The sequence below is a fragment of the Thunnus thynnus genome, chromosome 4 (genome assembly GCF_963924715.1).
Source record: "Thunnus thynnus chromosome 4, fThuThy2.1, whole genome shotgun sequence".
Lineage (NCBI taxonomy): Eukaryota > Metazoa > Chordata > Actinopteri > Scombriformes > Scombridae > Thunnus > Thunnus thynnus.
In genome coordinates, this window is record NC_089520.1 from 25,349,531 (window position 1) to 25,371,116 (window position 21,586).

Here is a 21,586-nt window from a genome sequence, read left to right on the forward strand (position 1 = left end):
CCCGTCCACGCTTTTCGACTAGAATGTGGTGGGTGAATGATTTATTATCACTCGGCTCCTCTCATGATAGGGAGACAACATCTGCTCCCTGGTTTTGTAGGTTCATTTCCTCTCATTGGCTGAGAAGAACTGCGAAGTCTAAAAGTGATGAAAAGCTCCTCTTTGATTAGCGTAGGTACGTTTCTGAAACAGACAAAGCGACAGTCACACCCGTTCACTACAGCGATCGTCTGCTGTGGGTGTGTAAACGGGCAAAACTCAAGAGCACTCCGCAAACCACATTCCTCTCATTCCTATTTCTGTCACTGCCCGTATTAACTATTGAAACGCATCGACTGCCCCGGTGTTGGCTGCGATCTGTGGTGGTGTGTTTTCATAAAAGAGACAGAGAGGAGTGAGATTGGAATCCAGATCATGTTCTCAACAACAGACCGGATGAACTGATAGACGGACTCTCCCTACACACCACACAATGTTTTAAACACACGGTTTAAAACGTATACTTTTGCACTAACAAATGACCTGTTGACCTAAGGAGATGCTGCGTTAGCTGATTTAAAATCCAGTGAAGGGAAGTTATTGAGCAATTACAGTATTTTTGGAACATTTCAAAACACTTAACTAGAAGAGACAAGGGTGAAAACAATGTCAAAAATGTATCTTCCTCATTTTTCCTTTCCATTGGCATCATTTCTTGACTACATCATGACTATAAGGGATTAAATAGCACTTGAGACTAGGTCATGTCTCCACTTCAGTGTGTGTGTGTGTGTGTGTGTGTGTGTGTGTGTGTGTGTGTTTGCGTGTGCTTGCACACATGGCTAGCACATCTGCTGAATGTCACTATGTATTCTCCACAGCTGTTCCCTCTCTGTCACACACACACACACACACACAGAAATGGTGCAGTGTTGAGTGTGTTTTAATAGGGTCCAGTCAGAGCAATGTGTGGTCTCTTATTCCCCGTCCTCTCTGTGGATGACTTCAACAGCTCAGTCTCTCTTTCTCATCCTCTCGGTTGTCACTCTCTGACACACACACTCCATAGACTGTATATAAATATGGATGACGCGTCTCCACTTCCTACCGCTATGCAAAATTCAAGCCAAAATATCTCCTTTCCGGTAGCTGCCATCTTACTTGTATGACATCATTTGGAGTCAGAGTTTGCGCAGTAGAGTCGGGCGGCGAGATGACGGCCTGCGGGACACGCCCCCCTCCTCAGCCGCCCCGCCGCCTGACGGAGGTTTGACAGCGGCTGTCGCAGCTGTCAATCATAACATCACATCCCCTTTTTATATCATCAAATAACTATTTAAAAACAAACTTATCTGAAAAATGAGCACTTGGACAAACATCAGCGTGATAAGAACTACCTAAAATGACAGAAACCATCTTTGGGAAAAATGTATTTGACGTGTACTTTGATTTTTTTGTTTGGCTCATGTCCCATCCTCTAACATGGAGGGGGCCGGATTTATGACCTATACTGCAGCCAGCAGGGGGTGGTCAAATATTTTGGCTTCACTTTTGGGGAGCTGTCATGTCGTCCATCTTTATGTACACACACACACACACACACACATATGGAGAACAACATTTTCCCCTTCGCTCTGTCCGGTCCAGTCTTTTGGCTCTTGAATCAGTCATGCTCGTTGTATTTGGTGGGCAGCAGCCAAGACCGTCCCCGTGGACCATTACAGCACACTAGGAGAGCGGAATGAGCCGGGAGGGAGGGAAATGGGAACTGAGCTGAGAGATGGAGTGAGATATAAAAATGTAAAGAGGAGAAGAACGCTGAATGAACAACCCAGAGATGAAGCGGTGGAAGAAAAGGCGTTGAAAGGGTGTAGTGGAGGCGTGAAAGCCACACTGCCCCAACTCTCACTTGTGTTCCTGTCAGTGGCAGACTTCCCAGTTCTCCTTTCTTTCTCCTCCTTCAGTTTCAGAGGTGGATTCCCGGCACCAGGCCCCAGAACCCAAGCCAGGGACTTTCCTCTGGCTCCTCCCCAATGAAGAGTTAGCAATCTGGGCAAAAAAGTGGGTGGCCTCACCTGGGGCTGGAGGGGCATTAAAGCGGGGTGAGGGTAGAAAAACAGTTACGTTTTGTCTTGCCCATAATGCTGGGTCAGGCTTTTGGTTTCAGACAGCAGCTGTTCTCTTCGCTTGGGTGGAGAAGTTGGCGACTCTTCCTGAAGGAAGGGAGAAGAAACAGCAGTGCTACATTACACTACTTATTTAGTGCGTATGTGCGTCCAAAAAGCCTGTTAAAAAGAAATGACACCATCCGCAAACCACCCTCTCCACAAACACTCCTCAAGGATTTCTAACTTTGTGAAGATGTGTGTACACAAATATGCACAAGTTCATTCAAACCCACGTACTATAGATACTTAAGCATATTTTCACCCACCTCCAACTCCCAGTCCAGATCTAGTGCATCAATAACTTTAACCTCATCCATCAGGTCATCTCTCTCAAACTCTCAGCAGAAGGCATTATATTTAGCCTCATGCCAAGAAAAACAGAGGTCTGCCTGACGGAGAAACTCAAATACAGTCCAGCCATGTTTAGCTAACAGCGCAAACCCCACCAGACGCACAGATCACATACCACATCACCATTTAACTCAACAGCAAGGCACAGATCTTGGTGTTTTTTGACTCAGGCCCAAAGTTCATTTTTTTCCTTTTTCTGCCCCGTAATGTGGAACTAACACAGTGCATGCAACAATGCACACACACACACATTCCTCTCACTGCCTCCAGTGATTGTTATGAGGTTACTGTGCCAATGTCTCATCTGTTACCTCTTTGACATATGGAGTGTGTTGGTGGATAAGTATAGACTGGTGTGTATAAATGTGTGCACAGAGGTGTTTTCACACGTACAGAGGTAACGTACTTATAAACGTATACCAGCACACACAGACAGAGTTGTTGGTGAGGCAGTAGAGGATTGTATTGAAGGGCAGGATTAGGGCAGTCATGTTAGGAATGTGCCTCCTCCTCTCTTCTACAGAAACCAGGAGTAGCAGACACACACACACACATACATATATAGAGCAATCCTTAAACCCAACACCCAATACCTTTCCCTGAGTTTGCACTTTTGACCTTCCTATACAGTATGTAACAGACACTGAAAGAGAGATTGGTGATATGGGCAAAATTAGTATTGCGATAATTATCACAACATTAACATCTCATAATTTTGAATAGTTGAATACAGTGCTGAAATGATTACTCTATTAATCAGTTCATCTTTTAAAGGCCTGGACACAAGCCTGTATAAGGGCGACTTCAAGTTTGGTGAAGTTTGGTGAAGCCAAACTTATAATTTAAGTGCTATTTTCACTTATATTCAACCCTTCTTTGTCGGAGTATGAACTGCCCCACAAAAAAGGAGAATTGTTTGCAGACTGTAATGAGGTGTCAATAGTACAAATACGTCCTTTTAAAATAAAGTGAATTAACTCATTGAGGAACAAAGTTTGCTAACTGATAGTCAATGCTAGTTAGCACATTTTAGCAAGCTAGCTAGCTCAGAGAGCTTTTTCCATCTTCAGTAATGCTTTAGTGAATTTAAATTATGTAAAGTCCTGTGAACAAAATGCCAGGGAGGAGTAAACAGCACAGCACAGGATAGATGGTAAGAAGTGCATAGAGCTATTGTGACTGGCTAGCCCTAGCCAGTGTTGCCAGATTGGTTTGATGTTTTCCAATAAGTGCTCAGTATCCGCCCAAATTGAAAAAAAAAAAACATCCAAATATTATAGATAATAAACAATGCAAATTCATTCATAAATAATAGCAACAGTATTGTGTCTCACCACAATACTTGCATGATAATAAAACAACAATTCACAAGTGCATTAGAACACAGATGTGAGCTAACAGAATACATCCTACAATGGAAACATTTAAAAAAAGAAACACAAATGAATTTGGCTGTTTCACTTTCTGATCTACTAAGTCTTTTATCAAGCCAAAAATATTATTATATACAATATTTTATTGTATATGATTTGAAAATTGAGGATGTGTGATAATATAAGATGTCTGGTAGATTATGAGGAGCATTTATCACAATTTTGTGACATTTAAGATGAAGAGCATGACAAACAGACAGTTTGTGTCCCAGGGTGGAGTGGTTCATCTTACTGGAACACTAAACTTACAGGATTACGTTCTGAATAGCATACCATGCTCGCAGACTGCCACGCACTGATTTAACACACACACACACACACACATACACATACAGGGCCAACCACTGCCAGCCCACCACTGCTGTAAATCGCTCTAAACCACGCTATAAAAACTCATTTTAAACACCATCTGCATTCCTCGTTCTTTACAACTGCCAGACGTTATTTGTGTGTGTTCTGTCATTACTTTTCTCCCCCCCTCAAATCTCCTCTCATTCAAGCCACCAAGCTTCCTATTGTTACCAGTAACCTTATTCTTAATTTAAAACATCTTCTGTGTCGCCAACTAATGATGATGTGGTTTGGCGGGATTCAGCCGTTTTGTGCCCAGCGCTCATCTTGACTTTGTTTACGTCAGTCACCAACTTCTCCCTGTCTGTTCTCTCTCAATCTTTCTTTTTCTGCCACGGGTGTGTTTGTGGTCAGTGTTGCCAGATCTCGTGAGAGAAACACGCAGTCAGGTTTATGGAAGGGACTTGGAAGGGACTTCTCCAAAAAAAAAAAAACCCCAAAAACCCAAAACAGGCGATTTTACCTACTACAATGTGAGAGAGAGAGGCCACTTGATCAATTTATATAAATATATATATATATATATGTGTATGTATGTATGAATTTATTTTGCATTTCATTTGCAACCATTTCAAAAATACTGTAACTTGTAATTTTATGGGGTTTTTTTTAACTCTAAAGAAGTTGAACAAAACCAACCCGTCAACAAAAAATGAGGAATGAATAAATGAATCAATGAAAATGAAAGTTAAGAAGTTGCATATAACAAAATGACCAAGTAATTATGTCAGTGAAGGCAAAACAAAGATATCTTGTTGGCCTTTTAATACACATACTGGACCTTTGACTGGCCATCTCCCTTGTCTTGTCATCAGCTCTGTTCCTCTGTAACAAATCAATCACATACACATACATACAGGAAGAACTATCATATTTTCAAATAACATATCAAAAACATCTGCTAAGGATTTTTTTTTTTAAAGATTATTTTTTAAGGCATTTTTGCTATATTAGACAGGTATAGTGGAAAGGATGGGATATAGAGAGAAGGGATGACATGCAGCAAAGGGTCTGAGTTGGAATGGAACCCGGGCTGCTGTGGTGAGGACTCAGCCTAACATTATGTGGTACATGCACTAACCGGTGAACCAGCTAAGGATTTTAATGTCGGCTCGTACATGTGTGGTTCTGACAGCAGGAAGCGATATTTGACAACTTAGATTGAGCTCAGTCAAACTTTATTTAATGTTAGACACATAGGGAGCAAGCCCAAATAAGAAACTACACTTGAGAAACAAGTCCAAAAAAACACAACCCAGGACTACCAATATATGTAAGCGACTTTACACAAAAACGAGCCCAAAGTCGCTTATAATAAGCAGACTTGGCAACTGTGTTTGTGGTGTGGGTAGGAGCTGAGTAAGGTTTTTTTTTTTTTGCTTGTGTTTTGGAAAGACAGAAGACGCTGTTGAAAGGGAGACAGCTCAAAGTAAAAGAGGAGGATTAACAGGCAAATGAAAGTGTCAAAACAAAAATAAAAAGGAGGGTAAAAAAAAAAAAAAAAAAAAAAAAATTGAAACTGAAGAAAAACCAGAGGTGTTTCAGGAGGGGTGGTGATATAAGATGAACAGAGGGAAAGATAGAGAAATGAAAGAGGCGGAGGAAAGGGAGGCATTTGTGGCCAGGAATGGTTTGGCACACATTACACTTGAGGTGTGGTTTTGGCCTGGCTCCCATTAGCCTCTTGTGTTACATCCATTACAAACATCTGCACACACACGCATGCGCACACACACACACACACACACACACACACACAAGCACACACTCTTACACGACGGCACAGTCAAAACAGACCCACATCTTAACCACCATAAAATTCCTCCGCCATAATTCTGCTCCTCCCCAAGAAAGATGGAAATCACTCATCTCTCCCTCTCTCTCACTCTCTCTCTCTCTCTAAAAGATGCTATTAGAGGCACCAGTGGCCATGTAATCACTTTGGCTCTCCCACAGGAAGACACACACACACATGCACACACCAACACATACACACACACACACACACCTACCTTGGTAATTACAGCTGAAGATGAGGTCCTATTCGCTGTAATCCCAGTGAATGGCTGATCTAGTCAGTAAATGGTGGGTCAAGCGGCGCTGCATAGTGTCACATCAAGAGCGGCATTGTGTGTGTGTGTGTGTGTTGTGTTGTGTTGTGTTTCTTCAAGCTATTAATTGATGCCTTTTTAATGTGACTGATGTAGATTAACTCAGTGCACACAATTGCACACTTGCATGTATTCACTGCACGCAAGCACTCTGCTACACATGCAAATTAATAGACCGTCTCACACACTTTGTATGCACACACTCTTTTCTTTCATACAAACACACCCTCCCCCACTACTACACACACTCAATACAAACACTTTACTCCCCAGCCGGTCTCTTCCTGTGTTGAACGCGCTCCGCTTCTCTCCTCGAACCTGCGTACGCACTACATAGATGATAGCATCGCTTCCCCCCTCACTGCATTTAGCACTCTCTCCAATCTTTGTTTAGTTTCCCACCTTCCTGTGTGTGATAAGGCTAGTAGCTTGTTCCTTTCCCTTAGTGGCGTGACTGTTTAGCAGTGGTCCAGAGATGCCGGTGTCAATGTAGGAATCATCTGCCAGGTTTCTATTCTTATATGCACACACTCATAGCTATATAAATATTAAATATGGTCTTTAAGGGTATGCATGTTATGTCTTTAACATAAATATCCTCTCAGCAGTCTTTGATGTAAATGTGTAATATTATTTCGCTTGAGATATCCCATAAGGGATTTGTGTTGCGCTTCAATGTAAGAGGAGGTCTTTTCTCATTTGAATGGCGACACTAAAAAGGCATTCAATTGAAAAGCTCTATCTTCAAGTCTCATCTTATTGTATATGATAATGTTGTGGTGCAATTTCTTCCCCCGTTTGCAAGACAGCTGATAAAATCAGTCATAGTAAAGCACCTCTCCAGATGCTGCGCTGCTTTTTCACACTCACAGCCTCCTTTGTTTATGTGTGTGTGTGTGTGTGCGTGCGTGCGTGCGTGTGTAACTCCATGCAGATGATTGAGTTAGTGTGATTTAGTGATGGTCGGAAGATGAAATGCCGCCGCCGCACCGTGTCTAGCGACTCGCTACACACACTTATCTGACGACTGCTAGCTAAAGGCATTTAATTTGGAGGGAGAGAGGAGGGAGGACGCAAAGGTAGAGAGGAAGGACTGGGGGGGGGGGAGAAAAAAAAGAGGTACATAGGATCCATGGGAGATGAATGAGAAAGAGAGGCAGAAATGCATCGGTAGGGAGAGGCTGAGGATGTGAGACATGGGTAGAGATAGAGGGATAAAGCGATGACAAGGTGTTTTAATTTCAGCAAGCACGAGGATTAAAAGTCCTTAACAGTGATGAATAGGTTTAATTTGCTGTAAAAGCAGCTCACTTTCTCTGGCATTGTTTACACATATTGTATGCATGCATATGCTCTGGGAGAATCATACCTCATGTGGCTTGGGCCTTTTGTTCTTTTTTCTCTCCTTTTTTTTTTGTTTTTTTCTCCCATTCTCTTCCTCCAAATCCTGTAACTCTGTGTTTATGTGGCTCTAGCTGTGTGTATGTGTGTGTGTGTGCGTGTGCACGTGCGCACTTGTGTGAGTATGTGACCTTTCGTAAGCTCTGCTGGTGAAAGGCCACAGGCTCACACATGAATAACCATGGCGTAGACATGCGGATGAATACCAAAGCCACTCAATAAGAGTTGGCATAGCAAGTAACCCGATAGGACAGAATACACTAGATTACAAGGTAGGGATGGACGATACAGCTGAAATATGTATCATGATAAAATGTTTCATTTCAGTTGATATTGATCATTATTGATCATTTTTAATGATCTATTTTTAATAAAGACCAGGAGAAAAAAAGGTTGAATTTAACCACTTTATATATCAAGGCACACAGGTAATCATTTTAATATTAACACAACAATGAAAAACACACACAAACAATTCCTGCGCTCATTTCCTCACTCTGCAATGTTTCTGTCGTTGTGTCACATGTCGATGGTGCGACTGAACAGCACGCCTGTTAAACGATTGGCTGTTTGCGTGTCACGCTACATTATCAAGGGATATGATAGGCTGTTTGAGCAAGAGAGGCGAACACATGCTCGGGGTTTGTTCATGCAACTGAACTCTGCGTATTGGTTATGTGCTTTCATGGCGGTTTACATTTAATGCATGGAAGTGAAACTATTGAAGATTATATCGAACAGTTTTCTTATTGCTATTGATGAAGTGTTTATCGCTGGTATCATTTTTATCACCCCAGGCCTATTACACAGCCACGTATCGGAGCTCATTGACGACTGCTTGATGTAAGCTTCAGGAGATTTGACAGAACCTGTCAGGTGTAGCTTCAGAAATGGGTCCAAATAACCCCTTTATACTTCACTGCTATTTTTAGGTGAATGAAATTCTCATGAAATTGCATCCTGTTTCATCCAAATCTCAACTCACCTCATAACAGATTTTTTTTTTTTTTTTGGAAAAGGAACACAAGATTGTCGTGGTAGATATAAAAAAAAAAAAAAAAAAGTAGGAGCCAATCTCATGTAGAAACATTAAAAAGATAACAGACAGACCTTTGTAAGGATTGTTTTTTAATGGAGCAGTGATAATGATAGATGAGCGCTTGATAACCCGGGACTCTTTGTGCTTTTAAGTACTGGAGACTTGCAGGTTAGTGTCAGTGATGTGTAATAGTGTGCGAAAAAATGACTGGTGGGATGTGACAGTGTGTTTGAAAGATTAAGACATTTGGATGCTGCACAATGCAGAAAAAAGGGAGGAGAGGAAGAAGAAGATGATCTTCTACACATACTTTCCTCATTTCCATTTTTCTTTCCCTCTCTCTTCTCTCCAGCTGGGATATTTGTCCAGGCTAGTCTATATATACTTATCCATATAAAAACATAAAGGAATAAATAATCTGAAGAAACACTCTTTCACAAATACTGATGAATCTCATGCCGTCAAAGCTCTTTTAAAGTAGAACGATGGAGAGTAAAGTTCATGTTTGCATCTGCTCTCCTTCCCAGACCTTAAAATAACCTGCCCCAGACACACACTGTGTTTTGATAGTAGACACACTGACATTCCAGTGTGTGTATATGTGTTCGAGTGCACGCCTCCTCCATCATTGTCACCATAGCTCTTTGTCTGTCTTTGGTGCTGCTGAGAGAAAGGCTGCCTGGTCTCTCACTGTCTGACCCACATATGGTACAGGTTTACTCTGTTCTCAGCTGTACTATATGTGTATGTGTGTGTATGTGTGTGTGTGGGGTAGTGCTGATGAGGGATTTGTCCCATAGATGTATCGGGATGATCACTCACTCAGGCGTAATGCTCCATCTGCTTACACACACACACACATATATATACCACCTTTGAACAATGAGAGAAAAAAAAAGAGTCTCTTTTTGCTTTTTTTTTTGGTTTCATTTCCTGTATTACCATTAGAAACTAAAAACAGCCCTGATCTCACACACACACACACACACACAGTGAGTGGGAGAAGGTGTGTTTCCTGACGTTTCACATGGCAGTTGTTGCTGTTCCAGAACAATTGATGGATTTGTTTTGTGTCTTGCTGTGCTCAAGTTGTGCCAGGCTCACAGTGTGATAGGAAGTGAGTGATTTCAGCTCTTTATCTGCCACAGATAGAAAACGCAGCTTAAAGAGGGACAGGGAGGATATGGGAAACGTTTACATGAAGCTGTCATTAGGTAGTCTCCATCGAGACCAATATAATGCGGTCAGACTCTTGTATGCATTTATTTGGCCGTGTGTGAAATAACCGCGGACACGCTGACCTTGTCGAGAGGGTTCTAGGTCGGGATTCGGATGAACTTTGAAGATAAATTTGTATAGAATCTTTCAACTATTCCTTCTTCTATATTCTGATGATACTAAATAAATTCAGGAGCGTTCGGTTAGATCACATGATCTTCACCAGCAGATGGAGTTTGCCTATGGAATTGTGGATGAAAACAAAAACAGTGTTAGCAACCTTAGGAAGGATTACTTATAGTAAAAGGGAGACTGTTCTGAGGCCAGTAGGTGCCTCTTGGATAAAACATTGCAGTATTAACAACAGTAGGGCCCTGCTCAGAACAACCGAGAGGTATGTTACCTTCCACAAGATCACAGAGGTACTAGAGTCCACTAATACAAAGTACTGTCATCTACTGCTCATTCATTCACTCCCTCCCATCGCTGTGTGACTATAGGACCCTGCCACTTTTCTCTTCTCTATTCATCACCCTCTTGCTGCTTTTCTTCATTTCCTTTTGTTCTGGAGAGGGCCACACTGAATTCCCCACTTCAGTAGGGCCCCTTAAACACACACACACACACAAATACACACGGGGCCCCCTTCCACATCAAAGTCAGGAATGTGGGGCCTTCGACCATTATGCATGGGTAGACCAAGTTGTGTTAAGTTTACCCCCCTATAAAGGTGGTGTATATGTGTGTGTGTGCGTGCGTGCGTGTGTGTGTGTGTTCATACATTCTATTAGTGAGCCAAGTATGCTTTATGTTCACACACATCTCCAAATGTACTTTGAAATGTCAAAGCCATTACCCAGCTACGTGCTCACGCTGGATTGTTATGGATCCCGGACAGACATGGGAACACCTGGACCAGTTTGTTCAGTTCGTTCCATGTGATGCTAATTCACTGTCTTTAAGAGCCTTTGTTGCTCTTGATTTTCCTTCTTTTATTAAGTTTAGTGGAATAATTTGATACAGAAAGTGCTTCTTTGAATAAAGTTTCTTCCTCATACTCTTGCGTCCTTCATAAGCTCCCTCAACCCTGCTCCCTTCACTTTTTTTCCTCTCTCCTTCTAGTTCCCCTCCTCCATTTCTTCCCACAGCGCATCCCATGCAATAGCAGACACAGAATTGATGATGTCTCTCTCTCTCTCTCTCTCTCCCTCAGCTTCTAAGTCTCTCACTTTCATGTATACAAGCTCCATCAGTTGTCACTTGCGGCTATGACAGGCATCATTCTCATTGACACGCCACTGTCTTATCACCCAGCTCTCTCACCGTCATACCCCTCAGCCTTCCTATCACCTTATGGCTGTCCTGTGTGCCTATCAGAGCTAACCAGGCCTGCCTGGCACAGATAAAACCCGGCATTAGGGGCTTTTGGGTGGATCGGCGGGTTGAGGGAGGTGTTAATGCACAGAGAACAGATTAAAAAAAAAAAGGATGCCGGATGTAGTGGGAGGAGGAGAGGGTGTAGCTGGGAATCGTTCAGTGTGGAGATGGTGCGCTGTTTGGTTTTATTTGGTTGCAACCTTTTTTTTTTATTTTTTAACTGTAATACACAGATTATGCAAGGTTTCTGAATACCAAGAGGCATGTTGCACACAGGGAAATTCAGAGATGGTAATAAAATCTCTGGGGATGTCAGGGAATGTTTGTGAATTTCAGAAATGGCCCACTTTATATGGAAGCATCAGAAGTTATGTTACAACTTGTTTTGCTCATTTATCGCATTAGACATCAGATTTCAGTTGTTGTCAACATTGTAGGACCACTTCTCTCCAGAGAGCACAGCTGTGGTGGGGAAAAAAAAAAAAAAAACTCCTTCATTTCTTTGTTTTTCCCAGTTCTGCTGAGCTGACAAACAACAATTAAAATCCAGGAAGGAGTAACAAGTGTAGGTCATGGCCATGGAAGTACTCTTAAGTAGCAGTTATGAAAAGTCTTGGACTTTGACATTGGAGCCATAAAGAGACAAATACTGAAGTTTTTTTTTTCCTGCTGTAACTTATTCAGCTGCTATCCTTTTCCTGTGGCTTTCGCTCCTCACTATTCTCCATTCTTAAACACTTTTTAAAGGGTTATTCTATCTTCACTTATTTTCCCCAGCTGCCCTTCTATCCAACGTTTTTGTCTTCAAGTGTCTCTTTTTCTTAAATTTACTTCCGCTTTGTTTCCTCGCTGTGTCAGTACTTCACTACATCATTACTTAAGGCAGCGCCTCTAATGTTTTTAAAGTCTGTTAAGGTTACATTATACATGTTGATGAGAGAGCAGAGACGGGCTTTTCGGAAAACACAAGCACAGCATCGTTCTGTGAATCCATCCATCAAGCACTTAGCAGAAAGCTAAGCAAGACAAGGGAGACAATGAGACAGCAGCGGCGTCTCTCATCATCACTGACGAATGCATTGATTTCTTGACTTGGCGCACACACACACACACACACACACAAACACACACACACGCAGAGCTGTGCATGTAAACATAAACCTATAAATCTTTACACGTGTGGAAAAAAACATACCAAAGTTGCTTGCAGATAAATGTGACCTACACACATATGCACAGGCATGCACACAAACAACACGATTCATTTTCGACATTTGTGTGCACTAAGCTCTTCTACTAGAAGCTCTAAACCCTCCGAAATGTATGGCTGCCTCTTGTTAACCTGGTTATTAGATTGTAGCCCTTGACTCTCAGGCGCAGTAGCTCGTTTTGATTTGATTATACAAACGCTCCTTATGTATCCCATCAATCCGTCCGTCCATCAGTCTATCCATCTGTTCAGTTTGTATATTCTACAGTCCTTTGTTCTCTCCCTGATTTCAATATTCTCTTGATAGGTTTGGCTTCACTGCCTGTTGGATACATTTATTTAATTTATTACCTGTTGTTTTCACCTGTCGCCAGCCCTCACTCACCCGCTCTTCTGTTTTCTCTCTTCTACGCCTCTCTCGCTCTCCGCACACATTTTTCTTATGGTTAGCACTGATTATGATCTGAGAAGGAAAGGCTGAGTGAAACAAAGACATAAAGGGAAACAAAGAAAGGAAGGGGAAAGTGTTATTTATTCGATTTAGTAGCGTAGCAGTGTAGCCGTGGCGTTTGAGTCCCTGTTTTGAAAGCGGTGTCGCAATCAGAAGCATGTAAAGCGAGATAAACTACGATGAGACGTTCGTTTGTACATCTTGAATTTTGCAGACTGGACGATGCACAGACAGGCAAGCAGATGGATACAAACAGAAGATAGGAAGGCTGACAGAAAGACAGACTTTTATTCTCTGTATTATTCTGCATTTCTGTGTCCAAAACCAGTCTCAGCTTGGGACTGGTCATTAGCCACTGAACTGGACTTGGGTGTCTGGTCCAGAGATAGATGTGGCTGCCAATGGAAATGCCTCTTTTTTTTATATTTGAGAGAGAGAAAATGATGCCGGGAATCCATAGAACAAACACTATTCTTTCACCTCTGCATGTGTCAGCTGGCATTTTTCCTTATATTAGTTGTCTGTACTTCAAAACTATGTTGCCGTGCGCGTTAGTATATGTGTGTGTGTGTGTGTGTGTGTGTGTGTGTGTGTGTGTGCTCGTCTAAATGCGAGCCATCCGTGAATGAAATGTATCCTTTGTTTACGGGCCCATTATCTAGATAATAACATCCATATTTCCTCTCATCTCCAGTGCTTTATCACAGCCTTATGAGCTCTTTCTCACTATCTCTCTATCTTTCTCAGCTTCCCTCTCTTTCTCTCTCTGGCACACACACACACACACACACACACACACACACACACACACACACACACACACAAGCAGGCAGCGAGAGATAATGGGATTGTTGCCCCTGGTTTCTTTTGGTGAGATTGTAAATAAATTCTTTCATCTCAAATGTGTGCGTTCGTGTGTGTGTGTGTGTGTGTGTGTGTGTGTGTGTGCATGTACATATCTATCAAAGCACTTATTAGGGTATGCATATCTATCATGGTCTGTCCATGCTGGTGTGTGTGTGTGTTTCTCATCTCTTTTCATCTATCTGGGTGTGAACCTATCTGTGTATGTGTGTGTGTGTGTTCAGTATCATTTTCCAGCCAGTCATTGCCTGCTGTCCCTTCCTTGTCACTGTGGGCTGATAGCAGTGCGAGTCGACAAAGCTCAGTAATGGAGAGCTGATACTTGCCCTCCTCCTCCCCCCCGTCGCTCTGTGCTTTTCATTTGCTGCTGAGATGTCTTTGGCTCACAGCCATCCCAGCCAGCCAATCTCCTATCTTGTATCTGCACCATTACTTTCCATATCTGGGGAAATTATTCGCCATAGCTCACAAAGAAAATTTGAGCGTGCCGTGCATGGCACGCACTCGCTCGCTTGCACTGTGCTACAAATTACTATGTTTGTCCACAGGTGTATTGGGTGATTAAGTTTCCATTAAAAGCCAAAGATAGTAGCGCATTGTTATTCTCTCTGGGCTTTATGCAGGGACTTCATGTTTTCATACGCGCCGATTTGTGTCATTATTTCAGTTTTAAAAGTGTTTTCATTAGTTTCTCCCAGTTGCTGAATAGATGTGTCTTTTCTACAGTTGTAATAACACCATGCCTCTTTTCACAAATATGATACTATGTTCAACAGTGCTATTAACACAGTCTTTCAATTAAGCCGTTTACATGACTCTGTAAAGCAGCTGTTTTCAACCTTTTTCTAAAATGTTGGTAATTTCACGCTGCCGACTACTATAATAACCACCTGTTACTGCTGAAGTAAATGCAGCCTATCGCCCCAGCTGGAGAAACATATACACAAACTACTGTATGTGTAGACTCCGGTTTAAAGAGGAAATACGCAGTGTACAAATGTAGATTCATGGGTTGTATATTGCAAGGGAGATATAAGATGTGAGAAAACAAAGATTAATGCGTTACATTGTTTCACCATGTCTTTGTGCTAGTATGTGTTGCAAATATAGAGCAAGGAAAGGAATATGTTGTTTTTGATGTATTATAATAAAAGCAACATCATTTTCAATGTATTTTTTGCTGTTTAACACTATTTTATGACTTCTGTCAAGCAACAAGTTACAGTAGCATTCTGGGCTGTAACATTCATACATGCTTTGTATGAACCTGCCTGCAGCTGCTCTAAAGTAAAAGCTCTCATCATCATCATCATCTTGCTTTCTCTTTTGATCGTTTTTACCGTTGTGCTGCAGCGATTAGTTGATTATTCGTTAAGTTGATTGACTTGAAAATTAATCAGCCGCTATTGTGATAATCAAACTGTTTTAGTCATTTTTAAGGAAAAATGTCAAACATTTGCTGTTGAAACTTTTATGTGTCATTCATGATAGAAAACTGAATATCTTTGGGATTTGGACTCTTTATCAGACAAAACAAGATGTTTGAAGTTATCAGCTTGGGCTCTAAGAAATACTAATGGGCATAGACAAAATGATGAATCGATTAATTGAGGAAATTATCGGCAGATAAATCAATAATGAAATACCTTACTTTCCTACTTTCTACCTTAATCTTACCTTATTTTACTGTCAAAGATCCTGTAAAGCAGCTGCAGGCAGGTGATGTAGACGGTTTGCAAAAGCGTGTTAGGATACGGTACGGGTGTTTGAGATGACCTGCAAGGCTTACTCATTAATGAACGTATCTCTTGTGGACATTGTTATTGCAATAATGACGCGAATGATACTCTGTTCAATATGGTTTGCAATCTTACATGAGCAGCGCTGGGTTAGACGATGCATGAAAAAAGATATTTGGTGAAATGACACATCTGTACATGTTTTTTTTAAGACTTGGAATGTATCTGAAGTACTTTTATATGTTCGTAAGAGCATTTGAGTGTGATTCTTAATGTGCTTTCTTGTGTCTTTCCCTGTAGATCTTGGTGAACTCCGTGAGTCCCAACCGTCCCGCTGCGCTCTATGAGAAGGTGACTGTAAGCGATGGAGGAAGCCCCTTACTGAGAGACATGCTATTCAGCCCGGACCAGCAGCACCTCTACACGCTGACTGACAGACAAGTGAGTTCAGTGTTTGAGACGCACACAGAAATATGCACAAATTAAGAGACACAGGCACAGAATACATCTTCCTGTGCAGCTGTGATACGGGAACCAAACTGCAACATAATAAGTCACATGGAATCAAATTGATGAAATTCTTGCTTGTGGTGAACACAAACCCAGTATGTGTGCTGTAATGATGGGTATATATGTATGTAGCCATCATTAGCCAACGCATCCAGCATGCCTCAAGACTGCAGTTACCACAGGTGACGGCACAAGGCTAACAATGCCTTGTTAACACACATGCCTGCAGTTACTTCTTCTATTTGGGTGGACCCCACAAGCCTAATACTGTATAACACACACACACACACACATTCTGTTGTATTGCATGATTGCAACAGTCATTTCCTCCACAGCAGTCCAGTACCAACTGTCCAGAGCGGACCTCACCCCTATTAGTCACAAGTTATGGTATTTTCAATCACAACACAACTCATCCCCACCGGATGTAATTACACAGCAACACACTCACACACACACACACACACACACACTCACACACACTCTCTAACCAACTTCCAGCCACACGCATGACGGTTCACTAATAATCAAGACATTACACGCGCACAGACATGCAGAGAGTGTTATAGGTCACATGTGGAGTGTGTGTGTATGTGCCTGCGGTCATTACCAGCCCCACCGCTGGCGAGGGCTGTGTCTACTTTGATGGTGAGACTGGGGGGAAAGGAGTGGAGGAGGAGGCGGAGGAGAGCGTGTCGCATCTCTGTCGCTCCCCAGGCCCAGCTGCTCCCCTCGTTTTTCTGTCTCATTAGTGTGGTGAGTGAAGGAAGCAGAGATGGAGCAGGAGGGGGGGTGGGGGGGGGGAGTGGGGTTGAACATGATGTGAATATGTCTGTATTTAATAGATCTAAAACGGGCTTTGGGAAAAGACTGTCTGATTAAAAAGGGTGTGATATGTGTCTGAGGTCTGTTTGGTGGAAGGTGTTTGAGGAGAGGCAAGTTTATTCTGTAGGCTGCTAAACCGAAGCCTGGCTATGAAATGCAATGTTCGCCAAAGGCCAGTGGTTCATTACTAGAGCCGTAACAGTTAAAGTGGTAAACTGTGATACACACTTTGTATTCCAGATAAACTACTGTCGCAGTATATGACAGTTTAAGCTTGGTATTGTCTGAAATGTTTCGATGTAGGTGACGATACGACACCTGAGTTACGGCCAACGCTCTCAATCCATTCTTGTTTAGTGGTGTCTCACACAAGCAGACATACAAGAACTTTTCCCAAATCAGAAAAGTTAGGATCAGGAAATATCTGATCAAAGAATGGGTAAATAAAAATCTGATCAAACATGTGACACCTGTTTTTAATTCTTCAGTCAGTGCTCAAGAAGTATTGAGGGTACGATATTGTTGCCACTGGGGAAAATAAAGTTGATCACTTCTGGACTGCCTGGAAAAAAAACAACCATAAGAATGTTTTAGAGGAATCTATCCCTCCATCTCAGATGATTGGATATATATCTAGATAAACAGACCATGATCTGATAGAGAAATGATAGAGACAAATCAATCACAACAGATTTGATTTAGCATGATCAGTGTGACAAAAATAAATTGATTACCTAGAAAGTTTTGTCTACTGCAACACAATTAAATTGTAAACATGGGCAGTATGACGCTGGATGAATTTTCCACTAAAACGCAGCTGACTGGGAATTGTTCACTTCAGTACCTGGGACAGTGTCATCCCTCTGAATGTGGTATTTTTAGTAACGCTTTGTGTGTGTGTGTGTGTGTGCATGTTCAACCAGCAGGAGTTGGGGCCAGTCAGAGGTAACATTAGCTGCTAATATTAGCGTTACTTGCCTTGTGTTGACTGCTCCTCTCTGCTACTTTACTGTCAGCACACAACTTGCCTCCTTAATTAGTAGGAAGGTTTGAGCTGCCACAGGAATATTTTAGGACACAACTGTGAATTTTGCAGACTGCTAATGCAATGTAAAAAATTTCAGCCAGCGTGGTACGCAGTGGTCTGAGGGAGATGTACCACTTTAGTGGCATAGTAGCAACACAAAGACACACATTTTTCATTATAAACATGTTGAAGATCAAACTTTTAAAGTATAGGTTTCTTGTCCAGAAATATGTAGAAGTATACACAGTTGGTTTTAATGTGTGTGTGTGTGTGTGTGTGTGTGTGTGTGTGTGTGTGTGTGTGTGTGTGTGTGTTGTGACTCGGTGGTCTGCTCTACTTAATCTTGGCAGCTGGAGCAGCGAAGGGCATGAGGGACACAAACACACATTCACCCACCTTTTACTTACAGACACTAATACAACAATGTGTTGGTTCACACACTTGTACGCTTCATGTACACACACACACACACACCCATACAACCATTAACACTCAAGGACGTTCCGTCTCCATCATGCCCTCTTTCTTCAGAACTCCCCCCATGTTCACACACATACACAGACACACACACACACACCTTCATCTCGCTGTGTGTTTGATCCCCATTAATGGTTAGCAGGCTTGGGTTAAGCAGAGCGGGGGGCTGGGGTTGCCAGGCCTCCTAGCTAAACCCCCTTTCCAGCACTAATGACTGGAGGGGGCAATTCCCTTCTCTCGCCCTCCATCCTACCCTCATCTTTATCCTCTGCCCTCCATCTATCCCGCTATGCCCCCCATCCCTACTTTTATAAATCCACAGCTCGACTGTTACACACACTCCCATGTTTCCATCTAAGCCCAAATTGAGTCCTCCCCTCTCAACTGCCTTCTACTGATCCCATTCCCATGTTTTTAATGATCTCTCACTATTGCTGCTGTGTCCCTCTTTTCTCTCTCTCTCTCTCTCTCTCTCCCTCTCTCTCACTCACACACACACACACACACACACTTGGTGTCTTTCTTGGTCTTGCACCCCAATATCTCTCTGACATGCTTGTGAGCAATGAACCAGTTAGACCCCTCAGGTCATCTGGAACAGGCCGTCTGGTTATTCCCCGGGTCTCCACAAAAATTGGTCAAACTACTTTTAGCTTTTATGCTCCAAGCTGCTGTAACATTGTACCTAATCATGTTAGGTGTGTTCCAACGCTGTCGTCTCTTAAAACTAAACTGAAAACATTCCCTTTTAGCTGCACCTTTCAATAGTCTGGTTCTGGTTTGCTGGTCTTAATTATTATTTTATTTTATTCCTACTTTTAATTGTGTTTACTTAAGTCTAATGTTTTACCTTGTTAACTATCTACATAGTTTTTGCGGCTGCAACTTCCGTGGCAGCTCACGCTCTATGAAGCACATTGTGCTTCCACCTGGAATGAAATGTGCTATATAAATAAAGTTTTGCTTGCTCGCTTGCTTTCTGAAAGCAGGCAGAGGTGGAAAATTGTGTAATAGAGAGAAGCATGGATTGATGAAGGGAAGATGGAGGAATTGAGGCATGGTGGTAGAGGGCTGGTTTACAGCTAAAGCAGGGCACTACTGTACGACACGCACGCACGTTTATCCAACCACAAACACACACCAGTAAGCTTGCATGAGGAATGCAGCCATGCTCCTTTTTTTCCCCCTATTTCCTCATGAAATAGATCCACACAGGCCCGCTCCCATCCTGCGAGTAGACATCTGCGTGTGTGTGTGTGTGTGTGTGTGTGTGTGTGTGTGTGTGTGTGTGTGTGTGTGTAGCCAGTTGCCTGCGGGGGTTCCTCAGACAAGCCAAGCACATTAAGGTGTCACTGGACATATCCACTGATGCGTAGCCCACGACAAGTCATCCCACCCCCACCCCCCACCCCCACAAACACACACAGAACACACACACATACACACACACACACACACACAAATGAAGGCACAGGCAGTGAGTCAGAGTTAGGGGCGAGGCCCAGTGATTTATGATTCGCTCCGTTCCAGCTATATTCATCACTGTCATTATTATCAATGGAGGATATGACAGCAGGAGAGGACGGCCTGCTGTGTGTGTGTGTGTGTGTGTGTGTGTGTGTGTGTGTGTTTGATGAGACAGTATGTTATTACAGGAAATTTAAATCAGTTTATTTTGGACTGGTTCAGTTCATGTTATATATATTGTCTGTTATTGTGTGCGTGCTGTTTGTGTTTATCACATGTGAACATTTAATCATGTTTGACTGTGTGTGTGAGAAAACATGTGACGGTCTGCACCAGCTGACGAAATCTTATTGATAAAGGTCTGTTCACTCACTGCCAGGCTATACACACACACACACACACACACACACACACACACACACACACATTGCCCTATTAATATTTCAAAACTGTGTTATTGTTGGTGGAAACAGGAAATATTTACTTTCAGATTACCCAACTGAGTTAAATGTCATTTGTCAGCGCAAGTTGTTTCCTTTTCACACAAATGTGAAAAGCCACACTTAGAACAATTTCACCCAACTTTAACTTTTTGAAGCATCTCTCGTCAGTACAAAAACTGGCACTGTGGGAAATCATCACCTCATGGTGTCTTGGCTCAGTCAAGACTTTCCATCATCAAATCATTTCCTCTTCTGTTATCTAGCCAAAAAGGTAGAAAGCTCCGACTGAATTTGATGCCACAGCTGCCATTCTTGTACTCAGCCTTAGTGTCACACACACACGGACACACACACATCCTTGTGTCTTTGTTGGCAACCATGCATATGATAGCGGTGTGGAGCGTGGTGCTGGCTAATTGCTGAAAGCATGAATATTCATCTCCTCCGCTTTGGGAAGAGGGACTGCGTGAGCGTCCTAGAAACAGACGAGAAGGACTTGGAAGGCTTGATACAGTGGTGGGAAATGATGTATTCTGTGTATGCATGAGACAACCTTTGTTCAAGTGTCAAGAAGGCTGCATAGTGTTATAGAGTGTGTGTGTGTGTGTGTGCACATAAAAGCATGTATATCTCAATCACATTTTGTACCAGTGCTGGTTCGTGTGCTCATGCATTGATTCAACTACATCTGCATGTCTTTGTAGAAAACTGTACTTGCACACACACTCAGCATTTGAACATACACTTCTGTGAGAGTGTGTGTGTGTGTGTGTGTGTGTGTGTGTGTGTGTGTGTGTGGGCTAACGCCATTGTCTGAATTTTCATTCAGCATCTGAAAGAGATTTCCCCCTCCACATTTCACCAAGACTCTCATCCCTCCAAGGAATCTGTAATCATGCACATGCGTGCATACACACATGCGCACACACACAAACACACACAAAATAAGTGCTTGTGCCATTCACAAACTGTTGGTTTGAGTCTCTACAATAGCAAACAATGGTCTGTATTGTGTTATTGGCCCACTCAACAGGGCCTCAAGTAATATCTTACCCAGAGGGTTTCGTCAGCCATCAATCCTGTGTGTGTGTGTGTGTGTGTGTGTGTGTGTGTGTGTCGTCTGTTTACATTCATATATTACTGGT

The 21,586-nt window shown here is 42.4% G+C and overlaps 1 protein-coding gene across 4 annotated transcripts in view; it reads left to right on the forward strand.

The window, feature by feature from the left end:
* Positions 1-21,586, forward strand: part of LOC137181837 (plexin-A1-like) — a 194,967-nt gene that overhangs the window by 74,263 nt on the left and 99,118 nt on the right. For all 4 annotated transcript variants that reach the window (XM_067587888.1, XM_067587889.1, XM_067587890.1 and 1 more), the window contains exon 4: positions 15,993-16,133. In XM_067587888.1, coding sequence (XP_067443989.1) covers positions 15,993-16,133 — 141 coding nt within the window. The remainder of the gene's footprint in view (positions 1-15,992; positions 16,134-21,586) is intronic.